General features: G+C 50.5%; 1 protein-coding gene across 3 annotated transcripts in view; it reads right to left on the bottom strand.

Moving 5' to 3' along the window:
- LOC126530659 (luciferin 4-monooxygenase-like) overlaps window positions 1-12,730 on the bottom strand; it is a 110,309-nt gene that overhangs the window by 27,516 nt on the left and 70,063 nt on the right. For all 3 annotated transcript variants that reach the window (XM_055070689.2, XM_055070690.2, XM_055070691.2), the window contains exon 6: window positions 8,570-8,738. In XM_055070689.2, coding sequence (XP_054926664.2) covers window positions 8,570-8,738 — 169 coding nt within the window. The remainder of the gene's footprint in view (window positions 1-8,569; window positions 8,739-12,730) is intronic.

The raw sequence follows: 12,730 nt of genomic DNA, 5'->3' as shown, positions 1-12,730 counted from the left end.
GCGATGGCTGCAACGGGTCCAAAGCGATATGTTTGTCTTGCATTGACCGTGAAAATTACAACAGCGCTTTCTTTCGCAGCAGGACGAATTGGTCACTTTGCCTTGCTTCGCGCCGAGAATATCTTGGGGGCTTTTGTTTCGCACATTTGCGACCCGCGTCCCTGAACTGTCGGAAAACGTTTTCCTCTGCGCGCGCTTGGGTCGTTACATAGGGTTGAAGCTTTCGCTGAAACACGTCGCAGCGCAATAATGGACTTCCTTTAGCTGCGCGCGATAGCTGAAACGAGACGAAGGGGTTCTTGTGCGTTGCCTCGCGTGGCATATTTCTTCGGGAATTCGCTTCGCGTGTTTGTGACACACGTCGCAGTGCTCTCGGAAAAATGTTTTGAGTGCGCGCGCTACGGCGCCTTCGTACGGGTGAACGCTTTCGCTGAATGTGAAACTGAGCCGCGTCGCAGAACAACAATGGCGCTTTCCTTAGCCGGGCGCGATAGCTGCAACGGGACAGCGATCTCCCGCGGTATACGGTGTGCGCATTGCAGGCCTCTCTGAAACGCGTCGCAAAAGCCACGGGACTTTTTTCTCGCTATGCGCGCGGTTCCTGACGCAATTGGGTCGCGCGCCGCAGTGGGTTTGTCACTGCTTTCTACTTATTCTTACCTGCACAATGCTTGTTCTTGTCTGTTACCAAAAGCTGCAGCTTAAGCACTTTCCCAGCTGTCAGTCTTCACAGTTGCAAATCGCTTGATTATGCAGTGATTGCGCTTGGACTGCATTGCAGTGCTACCGAGAAATTTTACAGGTGGAGAAGGTCGCGGCAGGACTAGCGTGAAATTCCGCAACTCTGCCGATGCATCAGTGGAGTGGCTCTAAAAAGAGCCATTTTCAAAAACAATCAAAACAGAGACATAGGAGAGGATTTTCCAGAGTAGGGTTTGTGAAGCACCTGTACGAGGTCGCCTTAGAGGGTGTACCCGTGGGCGACTTCCTCCATTAGCCGAAGGAAGCAGTATGTGATCCACGGTCGCGCGTTGGCGGACACCCACCACATTTAGCCAAGGTGCGGTCTCACCAGATCCGGTGAGGTTTTGTTGCCGTTCCGAGCGAGTCAGTACTTCGCCTTCGGTCAATTGTTCTTGATGCGTTGTGTGTTAACCCCTGTTACACGGTCTGCAAAGCTAATGCTGTGACCGGCTCTGACCTGCGGCAAGTTGTTTTTTAATCCACTTTCATTTCCATTACTTTATCGTTTCTTTATTTAATTTATTAAGCACAAGTAATTTCCCCTATGTTGTCCTTGGTGTCAGTGTTTGCTGGCTTCTTATCATATACAAATTGTGATATTTATAGAAGGTGCTGCGTGGATGCTGTATGGAATGCATACAACTCGAGTGAAACGACACCAAATAAGGAGACAGTGAATGTAGCCGCTACGTGGAGGCGAGGGAGAACGACTCAGATTGAATCGCTCGAAATAAGATATCGAATGCAGCTGCGACATGAAGGCGGAGCAGATAACATTGTCGTCGTCACGAGGTATACGAGTCGAACAAAACCATGCCATATCAGAAAAAGTCGACTCAACCTGGATGACGCGAACGATCACGTGATGGGGTATGCCTCGCCTTCACCTAGTGGCTGCGTTCGAAATCTTTTTATTTGGCACCATTTAATCAGAGTCGTTCTCTTGTGCATCCACGTAGCGACTTCTATTAATATCGCAGCGATTTCTAGTTATCGGTAGGTGCAGCCGTGGCGACGCCATGAATGGACCACAGCATCTTCGACATTTCTGACATACTGGGAGACAGTGCCGTGGAAGGGGGCTTCGTGCATGAAGTCCTGCCGTGCCGGCGCCGACAGATGGACTTCAGAGGAGCATACACGAGTAAGGCCACTCGCCGATGTCAAAGTACTGGGGCATCTGCAAGGATCTCAGCTTCAATCCCAGCGAGCGAGGATGCGACCGAGGTGCGGAGACTTAAAGTCACCGGTGCCCAAAGTACCAGTCAAGCAATAAATGCAACAGATGCAGAACGCAAGTCTCTCAGCTCCGCGGGACAGATACGCTACGCGGGCAGCAAGGAAAGCTAGGCTCATTTTTTGCTTCCGCTGATGAGCTTGGAGATTCGAATGTGAAACCGACTCGAAGGGAGAAAATCTGGCACAAATACGCTCTTGGGAGGGGGCTCTCGGCGAGGAGCACTACAAAGCTGGTTCAGAAAGTGTTCAAGATGAGTAACAACACATGCACTGGCTGGCGGAATTATATAGGGAGGTGGCGGTGTAGCACTGCGGCATCTGCAATGATCTCGGCTACAATTCCACCAAGCAAGGTGGCTACCGAGATTTGGCCGCTTACAACCTCCTCTAAGACGACCTCTATGAGCTGCTTGACAGCCCCTGCCGTGGAAAATCCTCTTTATCGAGTCGATTTTCTTTCTTTTCGAAAACGTCTTTCCCTGCAGTCACTCCAACGATGCATAGGCAGAGATACGAAATTTCGAACTACAGCGGCCGCTACCCTATTCACCTGACAAATACCTCGGTTGCACTGCAATACGCTGCAAGTGCATTTACTACATATTTTAGAAATATGCAGCTGTGATGACGGAAAGCGGTGAAAGTGCTTAAGCTGCAGCCCTTGGAGACAGACAAGACTAATTATTGTACAAGTGAGAATAACTTGCAGGTAGCAACAGATCCGCGTTGGTTCGCGACACAGTTGCGTGAGGAACTGCGTACGCACGCAAAAAAAAACAAAAAACGGCCAGGTCGTTTCGAGAAGCGTTTTAGAAAAGCCTCTAATGCGGGCAGTGAAAGCCACGGGATATTCCCGATGCGAAGCACGGTACAGCAAACGCTTTGTGCCGTTGCAACCATCAAGCGCAGCGAAAAACAAAGTGTCCAGAGTGTCCTACGACGCGTTTAAGTTTCACATCAAGCGACGGCTTCAACGCCTACGGAAGAGCCCTAGCGCACGCCGCCAAGTTATCCGACAGTTCTCGGACGCGTGTCCGAAACGCGAGCAGAAAAATACCCCCAAGATATTCCCGAGGCTAATGAAGGGAAAGTAAACGCCTTGTGCCGTCACGAATAAGAACGCTGCTCTTGCTGTAGTTTTCATAGTCGATGCAAGGGAAAGCAATCGCTTTTGTCCCGCAGCAGCCATCGCGCGTAATAAGATTCGACAACACGTTTCAAAAGCTTCATCCCGTGTGTAAGCGAAAAAAAGCGCTTCGTACCGTTGGTGAACTGGGTCTGCCCTGAGAGAGAGAGAGGGAGAGAGAAAGCACTTTATTTGCACCCGTCAGAGAGTATGGATGATCGGGATGAGACGCAGCTCCCCCATTCACCGCCTACCTCCCCCCTAGACGTCGGCCTGTGCTTTACCGATGACATGTTCTTGGGCTTGTTCTTCCTGGCTACGGAGGGAGGATTCCCATGACACTTTGTTCCCATGTAGACCGTTTAGCGCTGGGCAAGCCCAGAGCATGTGATTTAGGATTGCTAAGGCTTCACAGTTTTTGCATTTAGGAGAGTGCACCTCAGGATGCCATTTGTGTAGGATATACGGTTTTGTGAAAGTACCCGTCTGCAGTTTTCGCCAGAGAACTGCTTGCTTCTTTGTGAGACATCTATGGGGGGGCGGGGGGAAGGGAGGGTTCTCCTGCCCATTCTATAGTGTTCTAGAATTTCTCTGTATGTCGTTAAGCCTCGCTTATTGGACAGGGAGTAGTCTGCCTGCGCTGGGGCCCGGTGTGTGAGTCCTCGGGCGACCTCGTTGGCGATCTCGTTCCCTGTGAGTCCACTATGGGCGCGCGCCCATATTATTCTAATTAGGTCATTGGGTACGTTCTCCTTGTCTGTTTGAAGAATTTCCGGCCTCTTTGAACACCTTGCTGGTCTCATAGGATTTCATTGCTGTTTTAGAATCGGTGATAATTACTCTGGTTTTTGCATTTGTGTTTGCCAGGGCAAGCGCCGCCGTCTCTGCCTCCTCTGGTGAAGAGTGTCTCACGCTAGAGGTCGAGATTAGCTCGCGTTTGTCGCTCACTGGTACAGCTGCGCAGTGCCCTTCTGGGTACTCTGCCGCATCGGTGTACACTACCACTTGTTTTTGGAGGAGGGAGCTTTTGGAGTATGGAACTACCTCGAGCTTTGAGAGTGCGCATGTGTTAAGCTCCCGGTCTCGTGACACTGTGCGCCTCGGAAACGGCGTTGTTCCGTTCGTTATATTTGACGGTGTTTTCCCTCTTACATTTGGCAGGTAGTCGGGCAACACTAACCCTACAGTCAGGCAACAGACTTCTCAAACACCAGTCAGAACTGTGCCGAATGGCTGTAAGCTTCAGAAAGAGGGGTGTGCATAGTGTCAAGCCTCGCGCTCGTGCTGAGTGTTTTCTCTTTGGCATGCCTCAGCTTGCAGTAGGCCTGTAATCTCAACGCCGTGGGAAGCCCTAACGTCTCCCATTACGTGATTGCCTGGCCGTTTTGCCATGCGCTGACGCACCAGTAGACAAAATGACGGACATCATTTATAAAGAAAACTTTCGTGCCTCAAGCTTCCCAGCCGAGTCACCTGTCGCTGAGTAGCTCCACTTCCTGGACCGTTTCGTAAGGATGGGGTGGCACCACACCTACTAGTGCTACGATCGGCAGTTAAAGAACACTGTCGGACAATTTTGCCGTCCTATTCGAAGGTCGATAGGAGAGGCATCGCGATGGCAGCGCTGCGAAATGCTCATATCTATTCGTGCCAGCATAAGGGGAAACACGATTTCGACACTCGTCATGATCTGCTAGAAGTAGCACCTACAGAGTGGTTCCTTGAAAGCCATGTGGAAACGCTACTGAGAGATAACGATTGCGCAAGCGCATCAAGAAAGGGGAACAATGCGCACGGCTGTGCTTCAATCAGTGAACAACGTGTTACACACGCTCAAGAGAGCGGCGGGTTACGGTGGTGTGCGAATGGTTTTCTGCGCGCTATATCATTTGAGGAATATGTGCACATTTTTGAACTCATACAGATGAGAGGCCTCCTAGTGCATTGAGAAACACCAGAAAAAGTATGACGCCTGTACCAACAATGTTTTCTCTGAGAGCCCTATGTCATGTGGCTGGTCATACATTGTATAATCTGGCCGCTGCTTTACGCACCGGGTGCGCAAGTGCGCGAATGTTTGAATAACTGCACCGACAGCAAGACTCGCAATTCATTGCAAAGAGTCGCGGGTGTTCTCGAGATCTGAGTGATGCAGCTATTCTAGTAAAATGTGCAAAGAACATTGTAGAGCTATCAAACATACAAGCGAAATCTTTTCTTCAAACAGGTACACGTTTTGATGCTAAGCAGCTTGGTCCACTGTATGAGAAAGCCGGACTGTAGCAGCGAAACAGCACCTGAATTTCCATTGGCGGCGCCGCCGCGTCATGTGCGCGCAGCGATGGGGCACAGCCGGGCGAATGGAGACATTGCTGTCAAGTGTTGCGTGAGGGGAGAGGGCATCCCTGCGACGCACCGTCAGCCTCACTCTCGAAGCCTGTCCTGAGCGGGAGACACATGAGCGGAAACCTGACCGGCGCGCCGCCCCGGTCACCGCTTGCGAACTGCTGCTGCACCGCCGGCGGAGACCCATGGGAGCGACGGCAGCAACGGCGCGGCGGCGGCTCCGGTTCGGTGAAGCTCCGCCTGTATCCAATGTTACTAGATTGCTCTTCACTTCTTTGGAATGAGCTTGAAGAAATCGGAAATATATGAGCAATTCACGTTCAATTACCTTGTGGTACCATCGTCTTTCATTAAAAATGAACTCAGGCGCACAGTGTGGGATGCCAGGATTGTTGCAATAAAAGACGCTTAACTTTACCGCAAGGTTAGTTATGACCTTCCATGGCAACATGTTTCTGCAGCGCATTTTGGTTTTCTTTTTGTTTTATTGAGGTGCGCCGCTGACTTAGCTACAACGTCATCGTGACGTTGCGCTCTCCCCACTCTCATTGGCTGCAGCTTCTCGCCAGTGCGGGGCTTCAAATGCGGCATGCCAGCCATATCTTCTCCACTGGACGCAGGCGGCGGCTGTCGGTCTGCCGTTGCGAACTTCGCAGCGCTTTCCGCTCATGCGTCCCCGTCTGGAACCAGGCGTTCCTTGTCCACGCAAGGTCTCCCCTGCCTTCGGACTTCGCCTCGGTAATAGTTGTAGAGAAATAATGTATAAGAAAACAGAATAATGTCGGAAGGAAATACGTTACCTGTAGCGAGTTTCGAACCAGGACCCCAAGCTTAGAAGCTGGCTGTCTAGCCCACTCGGCTAAAGCAGCGCCTCCAAGATAGCAGGCCAGTGCACTCTGCTTCATGAAATCGGGCTGCTTGAACCGAAATTTCCACTTCCAAGCCCGGGGGTACGAAAACGGTCACGTAAAAGATCACCGCAGATTACTGAAGAGCGTCCCCAATAGATTCTATGGCAGTCGGGCAAGCTAGCATGACGTCATGGATCGAAGTGCACCGCCATTGTACTATCTAGGAGGCGTTGGCCTCCTAGATGATGCGTCAACGCATCACCTGCCCAGGAGGAGTCCCTAACCGAAGGACTCCTCAGCGGCATCTCCTCTTGCTTGGCTGTCCTCGGATTTCCAGATTGGTGTTCGCGGTGCAGCGCAGCTGTGGCTCTTTATAGGCAACGACATGTAATAACGTTGTCAAGACTCCCTTTGGCTTGTGCTCTCCCCTTCCTGTCTATTTTACACCTGCAGTAGGCATTAACTATGAGCTGAAGGTCAGCGCTTTGCTGGTTTTGTTCTTGCTTCTGCCTTCCTTCGCGTCGTTTAGATTTCGACTTAGACTACCTGTGCAAAGTGCCCTCTTTCGCAACTGGCAGGAAAGGGGTCATGCAGAAATTTCTAACTGAACGCGAGTGCAGGCTGTCCTACAGGATATTACATGGATATTACAGTTTCTTTACGATTAGTTTCCAAATACGGCATATTGCTTACGAATACGGCCTAGGGGACTACCAAGTACGAGTACTGACACCGGTCACCGGACGATTGTTGTGCGATAAGGTTTTCGCCGTCAGAATTTCCCCGCATGGTTTAATGATAGTACAATTGGCGAACCTATAATAACAAATATGAAAAACAAATTTCTCTCAAGTAATGATAAGGCCGTATTCAAGCGCGCTATGTACTGGGAGAATGCTGAGGATATCATGCTATTGTATGCACCGTAAATGGTACATAAGCTATGCTTCTCTGTTCCGTGCATCTTCATCACTTCCAATTTGGCACTCTTTGTTATCTTACCGTAATGGAATGCAGATCCTGAGGGTCTCGGAGATACGTACGTAGAGAGATTGACCAGCTTGTGAAAAAGCCATCTTGGCGAAAGCGAATGGCAAGTGCCAAGGAACTTGATTATGCTTTTACACATAAAAAACGTGGTGTACCGTACAAAAAAAAAAAAAAACAGGATGCCTAAGCACTTATTAGTACTGAATAAGAAAGCATACGTACATAATTGAATGCCGCTGAGCGGTCCTTTGAGTTATGAACTCCTCGTGGGCGAGGGAGCGCATTGGCAAGCTTGGCCAACGCTCCCCAGGTAAACCAAGGCCGGTGCAATCCGATCCGTGACGTCATTCTACCTCGCCCTATTGTCATAGAATGTAATGGGGATGCTCTCGAGTAAGCCGCGCTCTTTTTGACGTCTCTGCTTTCGTTAAGCTGGGCTTGGCAGTGGAATTTGTGGTCCGAATAGCCTGATGGCTTTGAACAGAGTCCACAGGTTTGCAGTGTTGGAGGCGCTGGCTTAGGCCAAGTGTGAGACATTCGGCTTCTGACCAGGGGGTCGTAGGTTCGAAACTCACTACAACAAACGTTCTTGTTTTTCAATTTATTCTGTTTTTATACATTAATTCCTTTGAAGCAAATACCGAGGCGAAATTAGAACGCAGGCTGGATATTGTGCGACTAACGGACACAGGTTTCCGAGAGCGAGGGTGATCTGGCGTCGTGTTTATGCCCTCTCCCCTTAAACAACAAATGGCACAGCAGCAGTTGTACGCTTTCGCCTGCTCTGCTTCGTCGAGGCGCGCAAGCGACGGGACGTCGCAGCGAATGTAATATGAATTTAGCGCAGTTTCGCTTGTACGGACACCGGCTTTTTCGCTCATGGGCCATTTGATGGTCTCTGATGAAAAATGAACTGCATTTTAACGCTTCAGTAGTCACGCGCGCGTGCATCGTGGGCGGGCTAGAACCTTTGCGATTTTGCGCACACTGCTCTGCGATCGCCTACGCTGAAGACGCTTCTCAGATTTCTGTGAAAAAACACCAAAGTTGTTTGTTGTCTGTATCCCGTGCCAGTTGCTCACATCATTCGCACGTGAAAGATGGCACTTTGAGACGCTGCGATACATTGATCTGCCTTTGGATCGGCACACCTATTTCTTATTACACTGCATTCAGCTTCCGCCCGCCCTTCTTTTCAGGCAGATACCTTCAAAGTGTGCAAGGGCCACCTTAAATGGTACCGCATTATAAACGAGACATAAAAATATAGAACCTTGTATTTCTCGATGGTGTCTACAGCTAGTGCAGGCGTCATCATGGTCGGCACCAAGACACAGGTGATGCCGGCCAGCGCAGCCAACATGGTGAACATCATGCCCGCCTGGTGGGTAATTGGAGGGGAAGCAAGCAGGACACTTGACGTTTCCTCCAGCATAGGCCACCTGCATAATATGCGGCACAAATATTGTGTAAGTGAGAGGAAGATGCCCTTCTATCACGAATTACACAGAAACACTAACACTTTTGGGGACCGCAGACATGAATGGTTAGAACGTAAGGATGCAGCGAGATGGGGCTGCTGATATGGGGCACCCCACAGTTCAGCGGAGCACGAACATGTTGAAGCAATGGTAACATACATTTGGAAATTTCGTGCTGCGTTCATAGCGGCAAATGGAGTTGAACGGAAAAGGCTGGAATGGTGCGCCTTTGTCAACTCATTTTACTTTTATTTTTTACTTAAATGATAATAAAAAAATTTACCACCCGTCAACTATTGTGAAGAGGGGTGCAAGCGAAGCTCGGGAGGCGCGGCTCTTCGTTGTCGGAACGCCTCGGTTTCGCGCTTCCTCACAACGAGGTCGACACGTCGACGATGACCCTCTTCTCGAGACTGTGCCCGGCGGCGTTGATCAAACACTGCTTGTTCTTCGGCAGAACGCATGGCGCGTGGCCTTCTCCCACCGCTGTTTCTTCAACGCAGCCTGCTCTTCGGCAGAAACAACCAAATGCGGCCTCCCCATCTGAGTGCCGGACTTGAACTGTTGGGAACTGGCGGGCGCGAGGCGAGCGAACACGCGATCCTAGCGGTTCCCTCTTACGGCAGAAGGGAACACCAGTGAGTGGCTCGCGCCTTGCACTGCGTCTACTTCTTTATGCATATAAAACCCAGCTTTGAAGGGTAAGTAGGATGAACCAACATTTGCAGAATCGGTTGGAGTGGTCATCTCGCAACCCGGGGGCCGGAGGTTCCACTCCGCAGCCCGACAAGCAATTTTTATTTTCGCGTGGCTTGAGTTTTTTCGTACGGCAACATCCACGCCGACACGAGTGAAACAATACAAGCTTCGCTTGAAAATAAATCTTAGAAGGTGCGAACATTCACACATTCAAGAGCAAAAAAAAAGAGCACCCACGCAAAACTTAACCACAAAGTCGAATCGGTGCAGGAAATTCGTTTTCCTATTTCGATCACATGTTCGTGAGTGAGTGAGTGAAGAAACTTTTATTGCAGGTCCGGCGAGGACGCAAACTCGTCGCGCACCTGGCTAGTCCCACGTCGGGACCGGCAGGTCTAGCCCACCGGCCCGGTCGCGGGCACGCCGGACAGCCAGGATTTGCTTTTCTAGAGCGGGGCTACGCAGAAGCGAGTCCCACGCCTCCTTGATGAACTTGGGGTATGTCGACCCGCACTCCCACAGCATGTGCGCTAGAGTGGAGGTCTGCCCGCAGGAGGGGCAGGCGTCGTCGCGATACACGTCCGGGTAAGCCTCGTGGAGAACGGACAGACACGGATACGTACTGGTCTGCAGAAGCCTAAGCGAAACGGCTTGCGCCCTATTCAGCTTGGGGTGAGGGGGTGGAAAGACCCTTCTAGACATGTAGAAGAATTTAATAATCTCGTTGTGAGTAGCGGGAGCGTCCCTGTGGCCGTAGGGAGGAGGGGAGTCGGTGCTTCTTGCAGAGGAAGCGCAGTCGGTGAGTTCACGCGCAGCCTCGTGAGCAGACTCATTGAGGTTCGGGGGAGCACCCTCGACCGACCCTACGTGAGCTGGAAACCAGTGGATTGAATGATGCGTGAGAGCATATCGACTCGAGCTGCTAAGAAGACGAGCAGCTTGCTTGGCGATGCAACCCTTCTGAAAAGCCCTAACTGCCGTTTTGGAATCGCTATATGTCTCGGACCCACGACCGTCTAGCAGGGCGAGGGCGATGGCGGCTTGCTCGGCGACTCCGGGGTCTGAAGTGCGAATGGAGGCGCAAATGGAAATCTTGCCGCTAGAGTCGACCACAACGATGGCAAAGTCTTCCCATCGCTGTACTCCGCGGCGTCGACGAAGCTTGCTGTAATGCCTCGTTGCTTGATACGTTTCAGGATGGCTGCTGCTCTGGCCTTGCGCCTGCCCTCGTTATGGACGGGATGGACATTTCGGGGCACAGGAGCCACTTCGAACTTGTCTCAAATGCACCTAGGGATCGGGGTAGTGACCATCGGGAATCCCGCAGGTTGGTAACCCAGCTCTTCGAGGATGTGTTTACCTGCCGCTGTGGTGCTCAGGCGAGTGAGTTGCGCGCGTTCTTGGGCTTCGGCGATCTCCTCGGCAGTGTTATGCACCCCCTGCTTGAGGAGATCCTCGCTATGGGTCCGAAGTGTATCGATGCTCTGAGAGCCGTTCTTTAACAACGACTAACTTATTGTCCGAAAGCACAATGAACGATGTGCCTGAGCTCCTAGTTTCAATAGCTGCTGTTGTCTTTGATGGGCGTATAAAGAGCAGTCCGGTATCACGTGGGTTATGTTCTCGTACTCCACTGCACATGAGCAGGAAGCTCGCTCGATGGATATAATAAAGAAACTTGTTTGCGTAAGCTACAGCAACACGAAATTTCAAGCCATTGGTTGCTTATCCGTCAAATCTGGTGGTGTGCGTTACGGCGCGTATTGTCAGGACGGTCACGTATTATCATTGACGAGATGTGTACTTTGTGTAGAAAACTTGAATTCTAATGAGCGTTTCAGGTTGTCGGTAGCGCTTTGGTTGCCGGATTATAAGGCTACATCGGTAATAAATACCGTGTGACATAATTCATTTTCTTATTTATTATTTTCTTATTTATTTATTATTAGGGCATCTTGACATTAGAGAGGGCAACGGGGGACACAATAACTCACAGGGGAAATTGAGGTGGGAGGTTATACACAATATTTGGTAATTATACAACTTTATGTGATAGTTCTTCGTGTGGCAATATTGGCGAAGTCTCTATAAAGAAGGTAAAACAAAGAAAGCTGAGATGGGTTCTTAGAAATCCTTGGCGATATACAATATGTGATTATTTGTGTATTGTTGTATATTACAATATGCAGCGTGGTCACCCATGGAGGAAAACCTGCACAGACGCAGTGATGCTTGGAATCGTGGCTTCGTGTTGCGTGCAACATGATTTCGGTTCGGTAAGCCGGTTCTTTGCAGGTTCGACTACAAGCTTCGCTTTCAGTAGCATATCGCCCTCGCGGAAAGCTTAGCCTTGCGTTTGTGTACCACCCCTTCAAATTTTAAAACGAACGCGAGAAAACCAGACAGAGGGCCCGATACTCCTCGTTCCCGATTTCAGTCCTGCCTCGGTACTTGCCTGCGTGTGTTTATTCTTGTTTACCACATGTAGAAGGGCGGAAGTTATACTGCTAATAACCGACTTAACCGCTGGCAGTAAACTTATCTGGCGCAAAAAAGGGTACCTTTCGTTACCTGCAGCAAGTTACGAAAGGAAACCATGTGCTACCATTTCACTCGAACGGGGAAATGGAAGCACATGGTTATGGTGGAGGCGGCACATGGTGGAGGCGGTGCTGTCCATTTGCCTCGAGTGGGGCATCATCTGTCCTTTATTTTTGAGACGCGCTAACTCAAGGTTAACTTTGCCTCTTAAAGGGAAGCTGAAAGCTTTTCCAGAAAAAATGATTGAAGAGCAGTACGCCGTGGTTTTCAACCCTCTGAATTCGAATATCGCATCGAAATTGAGCGAAAGAAAGCGCAAACATATTTTATTTCGACGAAAAGTGCAGCAGCAGACACGCCCAGCTCGCGCTCCTCGTTTCCGCCTGTGATTGGTCGGGCGCCTCGTGACGTCAACAATGGTGTTCGTCCAGACCGACTGCCGCCGCTACACACGAAGCACGGTGCAAAGTAGTTTGGTGGTGTTTTGCTGAGACGGTCATGGAAATTTTCGAGAGCTTGCGCTTCTCTGAGGAGCTCGACGTTAAGTCCAAACTCTACGAGAGCGATTTTGCGCGCGACAGTGACGGGCGACTGCTTCGAGCGGCAAAACGGGCCGTCGCTTGAACAAATCGCTCGGTGTTCTCGCTCGATCGCTCGTTTCTAGAAATCTAGAACTCGTCGCTCGTCACCCGGAAACGCTATGAGCGACTAGC

The sequence above is a fragment of the Dermacentor andersoni genome, chromosome 4 (genome assembly GCF_023375885.2).
Source record: "Dermacentor andersoni chromosome 4, qqDerAnde1_hic_scaffold, whole genome shotgun sequence".
Taxonomy (NCBI): domain Eukaryota; kingdom Metazoa; phylum Arthropoda; class Arachnida; order Ixodida; family Ixodidae; genus Dermacentor; species Dermacentor andersoni.
Note: the sequence above shows the minus strand (reverse complement) of the source record. Positions and strands in the feature narration are given on the sequence as shown.